Here is a 22,742-nt window from a genome sequence, read left to right on the forward strand (position 1 = left end):
AATACCAGCCCTGAGCGTGAGACTGATCATCTTACGTTTATCAAACAAAAATGATCAAGATACGTTGCGATTGATGTAGCCAATACATGCCATATACATCATAAGATGCGGAAAGGGAATTATTATTAAGATGAAACTACGTCATTTTAGGACTGTGTTTAAACATTCGCGTCACCCTTTGCAAGGTAATCATAATCAGACATAATTACGACCGCCGTGTGGTGTTCATTTCTGAACTGCAAGATCTACATACACTTGACCAAGTTAACTACGAGTAGTAATGATCTTAACTGGACCGCTTCAGGTAATCGGTCCAGTAACTACTGACGTGATAGCATAACTGGGTCACTATATATAGCGTACAGGTATAATGGACGGTGTTTTGAAAGATGAGGCAAGACTTGTCTTAAAACAGACCAAATCTAAACGTTACAAAAACCTATTTTGACCAGCTCACAGTACTTGCCCTAAGAACCGCAAAATATTTTTGATCTAATTGTATCTTTAAACTGAGGTAGTAAAATTTTGTGAATAAGTCTTACCGCACCTCGGGCATCAGGAACTTGACAGAGGCTACTGAAGGGAGAGTGGAGATATGACGTTTCTTGGACAAAGCCATGACCCGAAATAGGTTATGTAGGATAGAAAATGTTTTGAGTAATGCATATTATCTGATTTCTGCAAATTACATCAAGTTTTTGCACATTTATTTGACACCACAGTTTTTCTTTAATGTAGTAAGTTTTGATTATATAATTTCCTGTTTTTAATTAAATAATTATTTGGTCTCCGCCGTAGGCCAGGAGCCCTAATAATAGTGGTGAATTACAGCACAGATCATCAAGGCTTCAGAATAGTCACGTTTAATTTTTGTGTTCTTACGGGAAATTGAACTCGAAACCTTCCGCGTGTGAGTCAGGCATCTTCAACAATGCACGACGGAGGCGTCTCTCTTATTTCTCTTTTTTTAACGAAATCTGTCTATTCAAACGTGCCCTTATAATTTAAGATGATTTGTAAATGATAACCCAGCATCAGTGGTCCATTTTTAATTACAAATTTTAATACATTTATCGTAGATTTTATCCAAACAATTAAAAAATATCAGTATTGTTATTATGCGCAAGTAAATATTAAATAAATACAATTTCTTTCCTACAAATTACTTACCTACACAAAGAATATAAAAGCTTGAAAGACTATGACGAACGATATTCGAAATACGAACGTATATTTTTATGGCATAGTGACAAAATAAAATGTATGTGGCGCAAAGTGACGTGACGTGAAGTGACGTGACGTGACGTGACGTGACGTGAAGCAACAACGTGAAATTACTTGACTTAACGTGACGTAACGTGAATTAATGTGATGTAACGTGAAGTAATTTACTACTCTAATGTAATCAATATATTGGTATACAGGTGAAATAACTCACCTAATGTCGGGGGTGGAGTCCACGAGAAGCCTGACGCAGTCTAAACATCCCCTGGCGGCCGCATAGTGGAGGGCGAGCGCCCCGTTGCGGGCGCGCTGGGGGACCCGCCCCGGCGCCATGGCGGCCCCCGGCCCACTGCCGCTGCAGTAACTAAAAATCACCATAAATAAATTTATAATTACATCCACTGTTTGCCTAGTTTAAATACTTTATAATAAATAAATAAAAATGCCTAATGATTTGATCGGCATTGAAATTAATAATAAATATCCTCAGCTTTATTTTCCATTACGGATTTATTAAAAACGCATTTTACGTTTATACTGTTTACCTACGTATACGTATTTAATAATGATAGATTCATAATTATATTTCGATTTTTTTTAATGACTTAATAACCGCTTTTTGCAAACGTGTAACTAATTCACAATTAATAGCTTTTCTTTGAACAAAAATTTTAATCTGACATTTATTCGATAAGAAATCTAGAGCCATAAGGATTTTAAAAATAACACAAAACAAAGAGCAATGACTATCTCTCTATATAAATCTCTCTGGTCATTTGTTTGTTCGGGCGATCATTTGGCTAAGTTAATCTACATAATTAAATTAACTTAAAACACATATTACTTCTTTTCCTTTCTACTTCGTTGTCGAGATCATCAAAATGATTCCACTTTCTCTGTTTAGTCATTGAAAAATACTAACACCACACCAAAAGCAATGCGTGGCGTAAAAATAAGCATTTTTACATATGCGTCAATAAAACTATGCATAATAAAAAAGTCTGGTCGTAAAACCATTAAAAAAGTGCGACAGTAAAAATTGTTAATGACTGAAGCATCATAAAGTAAATTTTGCAAAAGAGTAATTCAAGATTTTTCAAAATAAAAAAATAACAAAACTATTTTTATTTTAAATCAATTTTAAGACAGTGTTAGTAAGAGTAGAGTTACCTATGTAAAACGATTAGGGCTGCGTAGGATAAATACTAAAATATTTATACATGTAAGTGTAATCGTAAGAGGTAATGAAAAAGTGGGTTGTTTTTTCTTTCATTTGTTAATATTTTATTTTATTTTTCAATGTAGGTATAACTTATACAGTTATTGAAAGTTAATATTTAAATGAATAAAAAAAAACACAATGAGATAGTCAGGTTTCAATAAAAAACTACACATTCTAAAAAAAACAATCAAATTAATACGAATAAAATAATATTGTCAGTTCCATATATTGCTATCTTCCATGTCCTCATTTAGTCAACAATAGGCCTTTTTTAGAAGTACGCCTTTTATAAAAAAAAAATATTTATTTTCCATCAGAATTAGGGCATTGTCGGGTATTCTATTGTAGAAGCGTACGCAGTGCCCCAGAAACGATGTGCTAACCTTACTCAGCTTTAATTTCGGGATTATTTATTTGTCTTTACTTTAGTAAACTATCAAACTAAGACAAAAAAAAAATGTTCTTATTTATGGCGAAAAAATCATACCACTAATACTCAAAGGGTTTTCAAAGTTTTTAAATTACTCCGCTTATGACGTCTCAAGTTCTTGTTCGGTGATTTCTGTTGATTGGTTAGTTGGCTTTCCGTAAGCCGGAAATCTATCACAACACTCTATTATTAGTTGATTCGGAAGAACTAGTGACGTCGTTCAGAGTAGTCTGTTTTCATTGAAACCTTATTTATTAATCTTTTCGTACATTTTCGAGAAACTTCGCCCAACAATTAAATGTTCTAATTTTTACCGTGCATAAGAAAACATTTTTTGTACCTAATTTTCCGTAGCACTTTCTAGACTTCTTCATTCGCAAAAATAAGTGATTTTTTTTATTTTTAATATTATTAATAAAAAATAATATAAAAAGTACATATTATACTCCCAGAAGTTATTAAAAAACTCATTTGGGATTGCACATAAAAAAAACATTTTTGTGACAATACATAGTTAACATATCCGAAATAGTAAGAAAACATTAAATAAGAAACATAAAACACAGTATTTTACACCATTTATATAAATTACATTAATAACTATCACTATCAAAAAGATTTAAGTAATATTTTTTAACTGCGACACTTCTGGATTTTCTATTCAACTTTACGTGTTTTAGCTCATCGCGCAGTTTATTAAATTCGGAATGGCCAATATTTTCCAGAAACCTTCTGCCAAACTTTGTTGAACGAAACTTAGACACATGAAGATTCCCTGAGTAACGCGTATTGTAATTGTGAATATCTGGATTTTAAATTTGTGTGAGCAGAAAAGTTTATGATTTTAAGATAGTATTGGTTATGTCATGCAGTGGCATCACCTTGAAAGGAAGTATTTTTGTCTGTCGGTATCTACCGATATAGAAAAATATAAGGATATCTTTCCTTGACATGGAAATTCCATTTCAGTCCAAGAATGTTTCTCAGAGCTGTGTTCTGAAGAACTTTTATTTCTGAGATCTGATTTTTGCTGGCAAAACAAAATAGATATGATAAGTGGGAATGAATCATAGCGTAGTAGATGGCAAACAAAACGGATATTCTATGGTAAAAATACGAAGATTTTATAAACGTCGTACAAAGGGGTTATATATAAACGCCAAATTTACATCCGATATCAATGGATGTCAGCCTTAGACTAATACCTCTAGACAAGCCCTTTAGCTCTATCGCGTAGAACAAAAGCGGTCCAAATTTTCGGTTCGGTTTTCAGTTTAACAACAAACGCGTAACGGACTGTTTCGGTTTGGGCTTGCAATTTTCGACCCGAGTACCTACGGTCCGTTGGAGTTCTGTAAATTGTAACTAATTTTGTGTTTAAAATATTCATAGAAATGGGTTTTCTTCGTATGGGTGACTCTATTAGCCATAAGCTTGTTATTACTAAAAGTTGCTAGCTCATTCGAAGCTGTAGTCTGATAAAAAGTAAGAAAAGTAAACTATTTTGGCATTTTAAAATACCGTCCTTTCAAAATCGCGTCATTAAAAAAACATTATATTAAAACAAAAAAAAAGTTTCTGCTAAAAATATACTTTAAGTTTAATAAGACTAAAATACTATATTATAAGCTACTGAAGTCACAATGATCTGTGAATATCTATCGTGACGGATCCCGTGAATAGTTCTCAATCTCCAAGCCCGGTTCTTTGAGGAGCCTAGCAACTCTGTGGAGGGTGGGAGTTCTCATTTTGCCAAATCTCCCCCTCTAAGCCCAGATCCGTCAAGTACCGGGCAATTAGATAGGGGGTGAGCTGATTTAACCAGTGGTCCCCCAAAGATGCGGCTTTAATTATGATGTTAAGCATTTCGTTCACATATAATGTGTATAGGTATTGCCTCATCTGCTCAGCTTAAATAAGTTAAATAATACGATTGCTGACATGTAAAAAATAAAAAGTTTAGTTCAAAGCCATTTTTAAGGAATTAAGACTATTGTTTGTTTTTTAGAAATAATATTTCGGACGTAAATATTAAATTTCTAAATCATATTTTTAGCAAAAGGTTAAAACTAATATCGACCATTCAACGGCATCACTTTAGATAAGAGAATATGGAAGTCTAGGCATTTACAGAGCTTATCCAAGTCATTAGGTGGTTAAAATTGCCGTTTTACCACTGCATACTATTTACCGCCGTTTTACCTTTCTTTGAAAATCAATATTTCTTCGATTCTTTCATCCATTGAGGCCGCTCTAACTGGCCAATGACATTTCACAAGCCCTGCAAATGCCTAGATATCTATATTCTTTTCTCGAAAATGTTTTCCATCTCTGTTGAAGGTAATATGTTTACAAAAAATATTAATTAGCGCTATTTCATTACTTGGAAGAATTTTATTGTATAACATAATTTATACAAGCTAAAAAAGTGATTTATACTATTGGTATTATCTGATTCGCGAACTCACGAGCAGTCAGCAAAACTAGTCATTACGAAATTTAATTAATATAAATCTTCAACAAGATAAGTTACCATGATGTTAAAGCTTGTAATTAGCTTAATCGAGTAAATAACACTTTCCAATTCTGAGTTTTGAAAGAAACCTGCCTACAATGAACAATATCATTATTTTTTCTTAGTTTTGTAGACAAGGATGGATTCAACTCCCCATGAAGTTATAAAGATTTACACCGGTTGCAACTGAGAGGGAAAACATTTTCGAGAAAGGAAAATATAGATATTAAGGCAATTAAAAAGCTTGTGGGGACTTCAAGTTTACTAGGAAATGAATGCCCACTGTCTGTTGACTTACTATCGTATTAAGGGTCATGCAGAAAAGAAATCACACATTTCTTGTGTGTAAACCATTGATTACCAACACATCTAAATTACTGATGACTAATTATTGCTGACATGCGCGGATATCAACCATATTGAAATCGCTGACAACCAAGGAAGTAGTTCATAAAACCAAGTTCCCACTAGGAAGTAAAGTGAACACTGGACAATATATAATTTATTTCAACAGAGAGGGAAAACATTTTTGATAAGGAAATATGGAAGTCTAGGCATTTACAGGGCTTATGACCTGTCATTGGCTGGTTTAAGTAGCCACTTTACACACTGTGTAACATTCACCATTCTGCCCATGTTTGAACATCCACATTTCCTCAACTCTTCCATCTGTTGACTTTTGTGAAGTAAAAGAGTTGAAATCTTTATCACGTGGGTGAGATTCATCCGGCTGAACCAAATCACCTACTAGGCAACGCCTGAAAACAATTTTCCATTTTTTATACTTCTTCTTTTACCAGGTAGTAATTCAACAATGTTTGATTATGTCCAAATTCTTGCAGACTGGCTGGATTTTCTCCCTAGGGATTTGTTCATATTTAAATTGATTTCAACAGAGAGGGAAAACATTTTTGATAAGGGAATATGGAAGTCTAGGCATTTACAGGGCATGCACAACTCCCTTGGGAGGAAATCCAGCCAGTCTGCAAGCATTTGGACATAATCAAACATTGTTGAATATATAATTTATTTATTTATTTATACTTTTACATTGTTTGCCATCTTTTTTTATACAGAATAATGTTCCCTCATTGGGGTGTCCCGTGCCGAGGGAAACATTTTACAAAACGTGAAACATGCTTTAAATTAGCTATTAAACAAAGTTAATATTATAATAATAATAAAAAAAACGTAATTAATCCAATTTACTTTATTATCGTTAACATAATAAACAATATAAACTAAAATAATTATAAAAAACATAACCAATTTATATAGACCAATAGAACAAATTTCATAAACAGTACACACCTTTTACCTATTTGGCTTGATCCACTCATCGACCCGTGTGCAACCCACCTCCACTATCCATTTCTAAATAGCAATTTTATTCTGTGAGAACTTACTAATTGTCCTTATGGATAATGGAAGTAGATTGTACACTTTAACCGAGTAGTAGGCCAATCCTATTTGACCGAAGGTTGAATGATTTTTTTTGCAGCATTAGGGTGGAGTATCTAGCAGGGGCGAATCGTCAAAGTAAGCGATTATGCACAGCTTACCATTATAATTAACTTTTAATAATAATAATTTATAGCAACCATGTTTATGGGGAAAAAAAAAGTAATTGTAATTTATTATAAATCACTGTTTTTATCTTTCTACAAAAAATATCAATGAAGCGCGCCCAGCCCATTCTTACTGAACGATGAAACTAGCCGATTACCTCAGCTTATTCTTCCATACAAAAAAGTACACTGTATTTTTCGTCTTTAACCCAAGTTGGTTTTTTTAGTACTAAAACAAACTTGCAGATTACAAATATCTTTAGAATATTTCGAACATTATTTCCGAAGGACTATTTTTCTTTGATGGGATACCGTTGACATATTATGTATCACATAGGACAGGTGGCGTTCGCAGTGGCCGTTTTAGGCATTATTCATTTTTAAAGAAATCGGCCAGTGCTCAAGTCTTGACAGTGCTGTCAATGACAGATCATAATGGAAATATCTGCGGAATGTCATTGTGGTATTTGTTAATAAACTTTTGTGCAAGTATTGTATTAAAATAGTGTAGAATAAAACTACGTTTATCGCGTGGTTAATAATAATTGTTGTTTGAGTTGATTTTCACAGAATTACAAAAAAATAGTAATTTATAATTACATTACTTACATGTTATGTAAGTACTTATATGTAGTACAAATTAATGAACATTTTTAATAGATTACCTATAAAATAAATCACGGCTCGCCACTGGTAACTAGTAACTCTTGTATTTGTAACGGAAGGTATAGAATAATGTTTATGTCCGTATAGTAACAGAGCTTTTGCATAAAGTTGTTTCATAGATTTTACATTTTGATTTTCAAATATACCGAGGGAGCTAGTTCTAATTGGGACTCTGAAGATAGTTTTTATTAAAGCTTTTTGTGCAATTATTATTTGCTTGATCAGTATGTCATTTGCACATCCCCATCCAACTATTCCATATTAACAATTAGTTACGCATTTAGTTAAACGGTCAGATAAAACATTCAATCTGCTAAAACATGTAGTTTAATTACTCAATTCATAATATATGTTGCAGTTACAACATGTAGTTCGGACAGCCACGGTGAGTTCCAACATATAGTCGAGTTTAATGCTTAGTGATTCTACGTAAAACATCTACGCAGTTACACTCTCTGTTACTCTATTTATTCATCATGTAATCAATACACTTCATCCCTCGACATCGTTCTCTTCTGTCGACCTCCAACTGGGTAGGAACTCCCATGCATCAACATGCATTAATTCCTACAATCTCAAGAGTTTTCATTGACTGTTTTCTTATTTTTTTATTTAAATTTACAAATAATAATTTTGGGTTCGTCGATCTTTTGGCTTTATTCTGAGGAACTAAGGGACGCGGGATTGACACGGAAGGAGGCAAGAGTGCTGGCTGGCATAAGGGTCTCCTAGAGGCTTGTCCACATGCGTCACTTAGAAGCGGAAATAGGAAAAGAAAATGATTAAAAACGTATAATAATCAGGAAGTTGAGTGATTTAAAAAAAAAAAAAAATTCATTAATAAACTACTCGTATCAAACTAACCCAAAATTGAAAAAATATAAATATGTGATTTTTAAAATTTTTGTTATTTTGAAATTACTCCGCTTGTGCCGTCACAAGTTCTCTTCGGTGAGTTGTCCTGACTGGTGAGTTAGCTTCCCTAAAACCAGAAATCCGTCACAACACTCTGTCATTGGTTAATTTTGGAAAACTAGAGACGTAAAGTCTTTCATTTTGTTTTTCATACATTTTTGAGAAACATCACAGTACAATTAAATAGTCTATTTTTTACCGAACGTAAATGATATCTAGTTTAACGTAGAACTGAATATTCTCATTGTAAAATTCATTATTCTTCCATGTTCTTTAAACTCTTCAATCTGCCATATGTGACTTTATAACATACGTGTAGTATTTGAGCGTAAATATTTTTTCAGTGACGGTTCTATGTTGAACGCTAACGCCATCTAGAAAATAATAATTAAAACTATCTATCGCTATGCTTTATGCATACAACGCGCACGTAGTAATGTTTTTTAATAAATTAATTTTAAGGTAGACTATGTTATGTATAGCTCTAATTATGCAAAGATTTCTCTTGCATTAATATGAACGCGTTTTTAGTTTACCTTTTACCACGGTAGATGTCGGTAAAAATAATACTTACTCGTATGATAAGCATATAAAATTCGATTTCTCCACAAGCGCAATAGCCTTAAAGAAAAAATATATATTGCAAAGCTGCCCAGTCTACAGGTCTATAGAAATTTGTTATGTTTTTTATGATTATTTTAGTTTATATTGCTTATTATGTTAATGATAATTAGGTTAATTAGATTTATTACGTTTTTATTTTATAATAATGTTAACTTTGTTAAATAACTAATTTAAGGCATGTTTTACTTGTTGTAAAATGTTCCCCTCGGCATGGGACACCCCGGGAACATTATTATGTACAAAAAAGGAATACAAATATTGTAAAAGTATAAATAAATTAAATTATTAACTCATTTATCAATTAGATTCAATATTTTTTTATCCTTTCCCCTTCCGCACCCAGTGGTGCATAGGGCACTCCATTTCTGAAACAAATGCAGCTTATTTCTAGCATATGTTTCATGAAGGTAAGGTGATCAGTCTAATTATTTATTTAAAAACTTTATATACAAACACAGTTCACAAACATATGCATAAGGGCGGACATATTGCCTTAGGGCGATTTCTTCCCAACTACCCAAACCGTTCAATTGAAAAAAATCAGTGGTATATGAACAGATTGTTGGTACAATAGAATGTTTTCATTATAAAACAAAATATTGGTAAACATAAGAATTTTTTAAGAAATAATAATTGACTTAATATCTACACTATACTATTAGAAGAGGGAGGGTAAAGAGGGAAGTAAAAAGAAGAGGAGAAAGGTCTTTCGTTTTGAGTATCAGTCCAGGGCCGCGATTACAAACGCTACTCGGTATAAAGTAAAATCTATATTTAAATTAAAAAATGTGTACATTTGTATAAAAATGAAAAGTATTTTCATCGGTAACCCGTAATTAAAAATGTTTTCATATTCTATTTTTCATACGGAAAACTTTATTTTACTTTGGCGATAAAATTAAAGATAAATAATAAATAATTTATATTTAAAGCATTAATTTTATGTTCAAACAATTAAATTAATCTTAATAAATATTAGTATTTAACCACTTTCCGACTTTTTATGTCTACCGGTTTCGAGAAGTACCCGTCTCTTCATCAGGACACTAATTCATATCTCAATTATTATTTCAATGTAAACGCTTCTGTTATTCTGCATATTGGATTAGCAGTCTTATTTTTCTTCATATAAACGAAGTCCCATATTTTCTCCCTGGATTATGGCGCCGAAGCAATGTTTTTTTTACAAACCATAGATTTTTACCACCAACGTGTCTATCGTTTTGCTCTTTTGATAAATTGTTTCTTTTGGGATCTAGGACTGTCTAAAAACCCAAAAAAGCGCGCTGTTTTATCTGCCGTCTTCGGACGTACTGTATACAAATATGGAACATAAACCGACACAGAAAATCGTATTCTGATGGAACTCTTTCTTAAAAAAATCATTAAAATCTGTTCAATTTTCTGTCAACCAAAATCAGTCCATTCATCGTTCAATTGTATTTGTCGCACTGCATCGAGGAGGCATATGCCAGAGAGACAATATTCAGATACCAATTCCTCAAAATTCTTACCTACTCATACGAGTATCCTATGTATAATTGCTACTTTAATATTGTTTTAGACATAGCGATACTTTGTTCTAAATTTGTTGCAACAGAGAGGGAAAACATTTTTAAGAAGGGAATATGAAAATCTGGTAGTAGGCAGAATGGTGAATGGTGTTACACAGTGTGTATAGTATTTTTAATATTATATTTTGTACCTTTTACATTATTTTTATACAACTTTTCTTCTTTTCTTATTCTTTAAATTTATATTTATCTTATTTCTGTTTACTTTATTTTTATTACTGCACATAAATATATGTATATTTATTTTATTTGCGACTTTTAAGTGCCTAACGTTTTTTAATTGCATTTATTTTGATGCCGATAATGTACTAAATCAATAGCTTACATCACTGTGGAAAATTTATACTGACTGTTTTCACAATTTTCGTTTACATATATTCTTATTTTCTGTATACTATATATGTAAAAACTGTGGTTTTTTTCCCAAGTCTAAATAAATAAATAGCCACTTGAACCAGCCAATGACATATCATAAGCCCTGTAAATGTCTAGACTTCCATATTCTCTTCTCAAAAATGTTTTCCCTCTCTGTTGCAACAAATTTAAATCTAAGTAACTCCATATGGAGGAAATCCCGCCTGTCTCCAAACGTTTAGACATACTCAAAACATTGTTGAATACTTTTTTCTAATTATTTGATTTCGATGTTGCTATTCTGTTTTCTGGATTATATTATATTTGCCGAACAAATAAATGCAGATCAAATCCAGCACAAGATATACGCCAGTGTCGCTCAACCAGTAAAGATGTGAATCTCTCCAAAATGTCAATAATTATGTCTGACCTTCACACAAGATGTGTGAAGAATCGAGATAAAAAAATAGTATTCAAAATTTAAATAATCACTGTTTATTGCTAATTAAAATATGTAGACCAGGTAATTGCAAAATATCAAAGGTATTTTCTCTAAATTACAATTTTATTCTTACAAGCAAAGATTATAAAGTTTTATTTGTTTACCTAGCTAAATATAAAATCTAGAAGTCCAAATTGCAAATAATTTGGAAATTAAATAAAAATAAACATTAAATATTTTATTTTTGACACCAATCATCCACTTTAAATTCTTAAAATCTTCTTTGTAGAAATTCAAAGTTTTTTTGTTTCAAATAACCGGAGTATTTTGTGAAAGGTTCCAGTTTTTAGGGGTGGTACCGGGTAACATCATAGCGCAAGCCACAGCTGACCGTGTCATTAACTACATAATATATGTAGTTTCTTTTCCATTATGTGAAAGTGTTTTTAACTTTATTTTTTGGATTATTTTTCGCAGTATTTTTATTCTTTATGTGTATATATGTTATTATTTATTTTAATTTTCTTTGCTTTGTATTATAATTACATTAATTCATATATTCGTAGGCAAGTGCAGTATGCACGTCTAATGTAATGTAATAAAACTGGCTCGCAGTTATTATAGTACCGCTGTGAGTTAGTGGTCGAGTGATTGGTGATCAGAAACAAGAACGTTCTCATTCGACATAGATGGATTGCCAGGCCTTCGTTCTTCGATTGCGGAAATTATAAGATTAGGACAGAGACATGCACTCTTCTTCGCTCCTAGGTTATATGTTACAAAGCTTACTTATAAACCTGGTATAATGTTTACCCATCAAACTTTTATTGTGCTTTATTACCTACTTCAGCTAAATTGCTAATAAAATCAGTTTTTTTTTTGTTTTTACCTACTAAAATATTTATATTGTTTTATAATATACAGTCAAACTCTAATTATTCGATTTCCGACTATCCGAATCAATGTAATCCGAATCACTTTCAAAATTTCAGAAAAAAAATAAAGACAGCAAATTACTGCGATTCCCAAAATAATGACTGGGCTGCCCGGAAACGGATGATGACAGTCAAACAGTTTACTTTGACTGAGATTAGGTTGAATTGACCAACCCGCATTCGTTGTTTTCCGTTTTTTTAACAGTTTTTCAATCTCGAACTATGAAATGTCAAATATAAAACTTTTTATTTTTCGTAATTTCACGTTTAATCATTAGTGTGGCTATATATGAAGCAAAATGTAGTTGTATTTAAAAAGTAAATCCCCACTTTAAATACAGCAGAAATCTTCTCAACCCCCACAAGAAGATTCAGTATGGCACCCCAGTAGCTCAATCACAAATAACTATCGACGAGCTTAATAACATGCTAAGCATTTGAGCGAACACAATGAACAATAATGAACATTACAATATTTGAGTTCATCCAAATGTTCGTAGACAAAAGACTGGATTTCACCCCCTCGGGAGACATTAAGATTAACAAATTACAACAGGGATGGAGAACACCTTAAATAAGGGAAAATGGAAGTCTAGGCATTTACAGTACAAACATAGGCAAAATAGTGAATGTTACACAGTGTGTAAAGTGGCTACTTAAACCAGCCAATGATAGGTCATAAGCCCTGTAAATGTCTAGACTTCCCTTATTTAAGATATTCTCCATCCCTGTTGTAATTTGTTAATAACGAACATGCTTAAGTTATCGCAGTCATAAGTCAACGCGTGTGTAATCTCTAAGTCAAAACTAGTGTCGGTTTGTTTTTTGTTTTCCTCGTAAATAAATACAGTTCATTGGCGAGAAATCGGCGTTTACTATAAAAAATAATACAATATATTGCATTTGCAAAATAGTAAGGAGTTTCTAATACAGAAAAGTGAAAATTAAATCACAATTACTATGGCGACTGCTTTCCTCGACATTTGGCTTGCTAACCGCCGCGCCGGCTGAATGCAATTTTATATTATTTTCATAAATAAAAACAACAGTTTTGGAATATTTTCCGTATTTACGCCGGTGAAATTCAACAATGTGATTGCGCAGCAGTCAATACGTCGCGAAACGTAAATATGTTGACATTTAATATAAGGTGTTCACGAATGCTCCATTGTGATCGCGAATACGATAAACAACCATAATGAAAAATTGTTATCACGTCGCTTATAGCACGTCGATAGTTATTTGTGATTGAGCTACAGGACCCGTATTACAATGAGAAGTTTTGAAACTTATCAAAAATCAGTATCACGACTAAGACAATTCATATTTTGAACAAATATACATATTTTCGTACGGAAAATTCGATGTAACTGTGTCTACGATTGAAGACAGCTCCGGCAACTTCCCTTATAATCGCGGCCTAGGTTTCCGATTCAATTTCACCAACTTAACTGTATTTTTCATTCGTCCGGACGCAGACGAAATCTAACTATACGATATGACGTATATTAATGAAACTAGGTTTCTAAGATGTTTGCATTTGTGACCTTCACGAAATGATTTCAAGAGTGCAGTTATGCACCAAATGCAATCCTAACTGCATAACTTGTTTTAATATGAAGTCTTACTCGTACATAATAAATTTAAATATTTAGTATGTAAGAAACGTGGTGATTGTTGTAAGCGAATCTAGAACAATATGTTTTCTACATTTTCATATATATATATATATATATATATAATTCCTCTGTACGTGTGATGTCACTGAACTCCTCTAAAACGGCTTTACCGATTTACTTGCGGTTTTCAGAGAAATATAGATCTTTGCGCTGTGTGTGTTCGTAGATATTAAAATCTTCAATATTAAATGTAAAAAAGAACTAAGGAGCATAAATCTTTTATTCATCAATTTACTAGGGTTGCATTCGAGGAGAATGCATTTACAAAAAAATGGAAAGATGTTGTTTTTTTGCGTATAAAATAAGTTTGTTTTTGAATGTTTACAAACAGTATTTCTTTTTTGTGGATCTCAATCAGATTCTTTCCTTAAATTCCTTATAATTTCTACCCATTCATTTATTTTTACTTGATTTCTGGTAATACTATAATAATATTAAATTCAATAAATTTTTAAAAATCGTATTCCTACATAAGTACACCCCTCTGTTGATGAGAAGACCGGAGTTTGACGATTGCAAAAAAATGCCATATTTAAAAAAAATATTAATTTTATGTTTTGGAATTTAACAATAAACAATTACCTAGGTACCTACTTGAATTCAATATGTAAATATTAATAATGTTTAGTTTTGGAATTGAATCACTAACAAGTACCTAGGTACCTTCTTATGAATAAAAAGTTTTTATCCAAGGTAATAGCAGGCACGCGTTTGGGCAGAACAACGTCTGTCGGGTCCGCTAGTATTATATAAGTTCGTGTAATTATTTTTATAAAAAACAAAAAAATTAAAAAAAACATCACACCGTTTCTCAGTAGAAGTCAACCGAGAGGATAAAACGCCATTTAACTCTTACTTTGCACAAAAACCTCGCTTCCTCTATATTCATACATCTTTTCCTGCACGCGCGTAAAGTGGACACCTAAACCAGCCAATGACAAGTCTGTACAAAGACCTGTAAATGATTGACTTCCATATTTCTCTCTTCCATCTCTGGTGTGATTTGTTAGTGCTAATTTCGTGTTTAATTAAGATCATTGCCTTTCCGCACCGAATGGTGCATAGGGCACTGCGTTGGTACACCAATCGCAGCGTATCTTGATTTTTCTTTAAATCATGAAGGTAAGATGATTAGTTTTACGCTTCAGGTTCCTGTCCAGGAACTATGAAATATTCTGGTGTGAAAACACCCTTTTAAAAAATAATCTCATCAACCATGTCGGGAATCGAGCCCGTGACTTCTTGCGTGATAGGCAAACGCGCTGACCATTTCACCACGAGGCCGACAATTTAAAAAAATCCACATAAGAGGACTAAAATCGATGGTTCCTTATTGAGTTTTACATTTTTTTAAATTTTTTTTTTTAATTGAAAACATTATTTACTGAGATAATTAATATCGTCAGTGTTTTATTTCATTTTTTTGCGAGAGTACAGACAAAAATATAAATGGAAATTTATTAATTATTTTCATCTATTTTGTTTTTATTTATTTATTTTTATTTATTATAGTTCACAAATAATAAACAATATATACGATGACGTTAATATAATAACCACAATTTGTTATGTATAAATATTGTCCGTCAATTACATTATATGAACACAACATGCACAAATAATAAAATAAAAAGTTTATGTATTTTTTTTTAAATTGACAAGCTTAATTAAATTCTAATTATACTATGAAAGTTATGTCAATAAATCATACTAAATTATACCAACAATTTATAACAAAATATTTTACCTAATTAACATAGGGGACTGTTCTATCTTATTGTTTATCAATATGTCACTCTTGTTTTTTTAAACTGCAATTTTGTATTTATATATTTATTTTATTTATTTATTAACATAAATGTAGTATATTACACATTATTTAAGACATAAGTCTCAACTCTAGGGACTTAAAAGTCAATAACAAATATAAGATCAGAAAAGATTTTTTTTCTTTTTTTTAAACATATATATGGCACATCAATATGGTAAATAGTAAACTCAAATTCTTTCAGTTCTTTGGGCATATTTCCGGGGGAACTCTTATAGTTTGGAGCAAACTATTCTCCTGGGAAGTGTTGAAGGGACAAGGTTTCGTAGACGTCAACTGACAAGGTGGAGCGGCACAGTCACTGGATTATCAGAAGCATCACTGACGAATGCCGATAGAAGAGCACAAGACCGTTCCAGATGGAGGGAGACTGTCCACAGACGAGCCATGCTTGGAGTCAGGCGTAATCACATTCTCAGATATGAGGCACGGATTGAAGAGAGAAACTCAAATACTCGTACAGTTATTTTGATAATATTTCGTATTATGTGAAAAACAATAATAATCTCGGAAAAAATACTTAAAATTATTTAGCTTTTGGTCTGTTTAAAATAATTAAATTATAAAACAACTAACTGATGCACAAAAAATGTCATTTTTAGAAAGAATTTTTAGTAAAACTCAAGATCGATCTGTATCTTGTTCTCATTCATCAGCGTGATATAAATTATGCAGTTAACAGTTAACATAATAAACTTCTAAGTAATCTTAATTTACTCAAGATCGAGTTTATTGAGGATCGTTTAAACACGTTTCCGTATAAATTTGCATAAATAAAATTAACCACAGTCGTGCTTACCAACAACCAACAAAGAAATGAGGGCTTTTAATAAAATTATCCAACCCATCTTCAAAACAAATTACTAAAACAAATCGATCTAGAAGCGGTAAATTAAATTAAATTTGGGCTGGATTTCCCCTCCTAGACAGTTATTTTGATCTAAATTTGTTGCCAAACAGAGGGAAAACATTTTCGAGAAACGAATATGGAAGTCAAGGCATTTAAGGGCTTATGACCTGTTACCTGGTTTAACCAGCCACTTAACACACAGCACCATTCGGCCTATGTTTAAACATCAACATTTCCTTAACTCTTCCATTCAGCCGGATGAATCTGACTCACGTGATAAAGTTTTCAGCTCTTTTACTTCACAAAAGTCAACTGATGGAAGAGTTGAGGGAATGTGCATGTTTAAACATGGACAGAATGATGAATGTTACGCAGTGTGTAATGTGGCACTTAAACCAGCCAATGGTAGGTCATGAGCCCTGTAAATACCTAGAATTCCATATCTCTTCTCAAAAATGTTTTGGCTCTTTGTTGTTACATATTAAAATTTAATTCCTTTATGGTAAGACGCTTATTTTCAAAAAATAACAATATTGAAAAGAATTTATAAACTCTCGTGCGGCCATGAAATATATTACATAATTTTTATACGTATTTTTTAAAATTATTTTTTTAAAAAATCAATAATATAGTCGTTTTGCTATACTATAACAGGCTTAAATTGTATTTTGTTCAATTTCATTAAGAAAAATGAATTGGAAATTAAAATTTAAATTAAATTAAATTTTTGTTTTTGAATACATGTGTTCAAGCAAAGTTCGTCATTTTCTTTAATCCCTGAACATAGATTTAGTAGAGTTATTTTTTAAATCGTTATTTATAGCTTTAAAAGGGTAAAAAGTTTTTCTGTTTTTTTTTAGAATCCATGTACAAAAAAAATAGTCAAACAAGTTTGTAGCGTCAGGGAATTGCAATATAAAAATGATGTTATTTTTTTAATACGATATTTTAGTATCGTACAGTTTTTTTTTTAATTTTATTAATTAAATGCCCAAAATCATTGGGTCTAACGAAATTAATTGTTAAATATTTATTTGATGGGTGTTTTTTAATTTTCAATTTCATTATTAATAAAACGTATAATACATGAATTAGATATTATACTTAGGAGGAGTTATAAAAAAACTCCTTTGGGACGGTACATAAAAAGAAAACATTTTTGTGACAATACGTAATGTCAGTGATTACAATCCAAAAAAAGGGAAGAAGATGTAATATTAGAAACATAAAACATTGTATTATACACTATTTATAAAAATTATGTCAAAAAGATTGAAGTAATATTTTTAATCACCACACTTCATTATTTCACCTAGCACCTGAAGGATAAGAATAATTGTATAAACTTCCCACAATATTTTGAGTTTGTCCAAATTTTTGTAGACAAGGACTGTATAAACTTCTGTTCGACTGTATAAACTTCATTTATATAAACTGTCGTCATAAGAAAGAAGGACGTTTCTACATAAAACAAAAAACGGAGAAAATAAATATTTTGTAACTCGGAGATTGAAAAATTCGCTGTGTGAAAAATACTACAAAAATTCAGTATATTATTATGCGACAGTATGTATTATGGTTTGCCCTAACGGAATATATATATTAATTTCACTTATATATTTAAAAATTAACATTTTCATCTTCTTTTTAGTATAAAAAATACAAGAAAATATGTTTTACTTTAATGAAAAGACGTTTCTAGCTAGAAACGCCCTTTTTATTTAGTAATTAAACAAACGTCTTACTTTTTTAGTGTTAATATGCCAATTGATTTTACTCAACTAAATAAAATAGACGCTACTGGCCATTCACTGTTTTTCAAACTAGTAGCGCCGAACCAATTAATTTCGAAATTACCAGCAGATCTTAAATTTCATTTAAAACGAGTATATATATTCATTTCAGATGTTTTTACAAACGGAATAGAAGAAAAAAATATGTATTTTAATCAGTCTTTAATAATTATATAAGTCAAAACAGCCTTTTATATTCAGAAATCGTCAAGACTATTTGCAGTTTAGTCTCATTTATTAGTGAAACTAATGGGGTTGTGGTTATTTAAGGAAGATAGATGTTTTTTTAGTAGATGCGTTTTTTTTCCTGATTCCGAATAAGTATAATTCATTTTATAAAATCTTATGACGGCAGCATAATGCACATTTTAATGACTAATATATCATAAAAATATTGTTTCTGTATCTAAGCGGGTGAAGAATATAGTTATGTGTGTGAAATAGATCCGGAACCCTGAACGAGTGTTTTTGACTGGCCATTTTCAGTTTAAAATTCCATAAAAAAGGAATTAAATGGAGATGATTCCGCCTCATTGTGCGTGGGTGATGCATTTACCTACAATACTTGAGAGGGTCGATTCCTGAAGGGTATTCGTGAAATTAGTTTATTAGTTTTGAAGGTTTTTCTACACTGTGATATATAACATTTTTGGACTGGTGCTTGAAGCGTAAGACTGATCACCTTATCACAGCGTCATTGGATGCAGGTGGAGAAATGATGACAATGATTTATATACTATGTGCAATCATTATTAATAATTGATATTTATTATGTTAATTAAAATATTTTTACTTAATATTTTAGAGCATCGTACCTACGCCTCTGCAAAATCTTCATGCCTTGATTAAATTCATTTACCTGTTTTATTAATATGTTATGAATACAAACCACCCATCTCTAATTATTACAAATCTTGAGTGAGTCATAAAAGCATGAATTATTGTACAGTTGTGTAGTGAAATATATTATCTTGAAGCCCATTTAATACGATCATTCGAATCCACTCAAAGCAACGCGGTTAAATTGGGGTGGGGGTAATATTAATTAAAAATCTTTTTTCTATTACGTATTTAAAATCTACCTACGTACTTGTACATTCATAAAATACAAAATAAAACGAAAAATAATAAATTACAATACCAAGTGTTTAATAACACGAGCAGTTTGCTTGCCAAAAGTACAAACTGCTTGTATGAATTCGTTTCACATTTTAAAAAAAATCTTTTTATATTTTTGACATTCTCAAACATAGGTATAGTTATTCTTCTCCCCGCCCTTATATTCCGGTTCTTCCGGGGTAGGGCCTCCTTGTATGTAAGCGCCAGAACCTTCTGTCCTGGGTCCTGCGTTGTTATAATGGGAACATTTTGTGCAGCCAGCACATGTGTACGAACACATTTTTATAATTTGTATATTTTTGTATTTTAATTTTTCAACAAAAAAATAATTAATACAAAGTTTACGAATTTAACGTACTGCATATATATTATGTATTTTTTATTTGTGGATGTAGCCACTTCACTGTCTCATAAGCACGTTTCTGAGTGTACATTCACATAATTATAATTTAGGTTTTACTATCCAAATCATCTTTAAACTTGCTGTTAAAGAAATAGTTAAGGAATCTAATTACTGTTTAAATGTTTATCTTAATTTGTAGAAAGAGAATATGAAATGTATAACTAAATATAAATTTATATTTATACAGTATATGACTCGATTTTTGTAACTTAATTTTATAATATTTAAAACAGGTTTATTATTTTCTTTTCATTTTTTATTATTATTATTTTCACAATATTTACAATACCAACAAACAAAGAATTTACAATTTTTGCCATTCCTGATTTACTGCGTTACCTATATTTTTAATTTACTTTAATATTTTAATAAGGTGCAATATATTCATATCATTTTAAAAACTGTACCTATATTAAAAAATTGTTTATGAATTATTTTTAAGTTTTTCAATAGAACTATGTTCTGTCTTATGTATTTAGAATTATGATCGTAGAACAACGACGCATGTGACTTTCATCAACTTAATGTAAAAGCAGTTTTTTTCGTCACTTTATGTCCACCTTCATGGCGGCCTCCGTAGTGTAGTAGTCAAGACGCTTGACTCACGTACGGAAAGTTCCGGGTTCGATTCCCGATGAGAACACAAAAATTACAATGTGATTTTTCTCAAGCCTGGGTGTTTTGTAATGTAATTCATCACTGTAATTGGGCCTCCTGGCCTGTTGAGTTGCAAAAATAAATTAAATCAAAATAACTTGAAAACTACAAAAGTATACATATATGAAATATAAATATATACATAAACATATATATTTATATATTTCAGCTTTCAAATATATATATATAAATATTTTAAATCTGAAAAATAAACCCTTTACAAAACCTTTTCAAAATCAATTATTATTAAAGAAAGTCAATGACGAATTATTCGCATATCAGTTGTTATTCTATGATCCCGACGATATGTTTATGTTTATAAAGGGTATTTGTGCCGTGCGCACTATTAAATAAAAAATAATTAAATTTATAAGTAAATGAATACGTATGAAATAAAAGTGACAAAAAATGAGCATTTTAATGTATATAATTGAATACATGAGTAGGTAAAAGCGTTATGTTGCAAATTTTTCAAAATGTTTTTTAAAAATATAAATTAAGATTTTCTATAGAGCCCTTTCACATAAAGTGAACTCCACCATCAAAGTGTAGCAGAAAACCGACTTTGAGAGCAAACGAAGTTGTTATTTTATCAATTTATGTATCGCTGTTCAAAAGATTAACACCATTTATCTCTGCTTTTTTGTCTCATAATACCTTTATCTTCTAATGTCTTCAATTATACTCTGACGAATGAGACATATCCAGTTTCCTTTCCAATCATTTTGGCTATCCATTAATGGACTAGAGTTTTTAAATCATTGTGAATTATTTTATAATACCAGGTGCCAGAAATGTTTCTGTCCGTAATTTGTTTTTGTCATTGGTACTAGAAATAAATATTTGTTTTGAATCATGTCGGAAATTAAATTCGACACCTCTTGCTTGGTAGACAAATGCGCTGACAATTTAGTGGACACGTTTTTTTTTAATACAATTTTTTTTACCATTTTCCCTTTTCGTCTTATGTTTAATTGACTTGATAAAAATCTAGGTCGACCAACGACGCATTTAAATGTAAAGTTTATTTTAAGAAAGTCTTGTTTACCAATAAAGAACACTTATGTGACAGATTTGTTGACTGGTTGTAAAATTTGTCACAAATTGATCATTAACGAAATCACAAGTGTGCAATTTGTATTCAAAATAGATCATGGAAAGTATTCTTAAATAAAGTATGCTATAACGAGATTTTCTATTTTATGTAGTACAATTTTTTAAGTCTTCTTAACAACAGAACCTTAAGTGCATCAGCTGTTTAACTGGGTTTGTAAAAAAAAAAAAATACAAAAAGATAAGTCACTCACTGGAAAATTCAGAGCCGTTAGTTGGTTGTTTAAGAATGCAAAGCGCATGACAGGCGCCGTGGCGTATTTGGTAAGATAGCTAACTGTGAAACTAGTGTCGCGGGTTCGATTCCCGGCATTAATCCAAGAAAGATTTTTCCTCAATTAGTCTGGGTGCTGTGGTATATTTTTCCCACCTGCTAATAAAGAGGCTTAGCGGGTTATTCCCTAAAAAAAAGTCATTCAATTCACTGTGAATTAATAACCATTGAACAAAACTCCATTTCATGTTGCTACGAGTTTAATAAGTTCTTCCCCTTTTTCTCGTTCATTACATTACATATTTTGATCTTGTTTTTTAAATTAAATTTCTTAACTAATGTTTTTATTACTGTTAATATCGCTTTGATAATATTTTTTAACTACCTTAATAATAATTAATAATCGAAATACTGTTTTTTCTTCTTTTAGTTACTCTGATCATGCTTTTATATTTTTTAGGAACTTTTAATTACTTTAAGATTTTTTAAAAAAATAACATACAACTTTTCATACAGCATTTGACGGCTAGATGCACTGCAAAAGAAAGTTTTAAAAAAAGTTCAACAAAATGTGCATAATGAGAATGAATAAAATTGTTTTTGATTTATTGAAACAG

General features: G+C 31.1%; 1 protein-coding gene across 1 annotated transcript in view; it reads right to left on the reverse strand.

The window, feature by feature from the left end:
• Positions 1-867: 867 nt before the first annotated feature.
• Positions 868-22,742, reverse strand: part of LOC148272558 (uncharacterized) — a 28,198-nt gene continuing 6,323 nt past the window's right edge. The window contains exon 2 of the mRNA XM_088239890.1: positions 868-1,588. Within this exon, the coding sequence (XP_088096016.1) occupies positions 1,435-1,588 (154 nt within the window). The 3' untranslated portion in view covers positions 868-1,434. The remainder of the gene's footprint in view (positions 1,589-22,742) is intronic.

Source organism: Micrasema longulum, unplaced genomic scaffold (genome assembly GCF_059751315.1).
Source record: "Micrasema longulum isolate JH-2025_06_02 unplaced genomic scaffold, ASM5975131v1 h1tg002294l, whole genome shotgun sequence".
NCBI lineage: Eukaryota > Metazoa > Arthropoda > Insecta > Trichoptera > Brachycentridae > Micrasema > Micrasema longulum.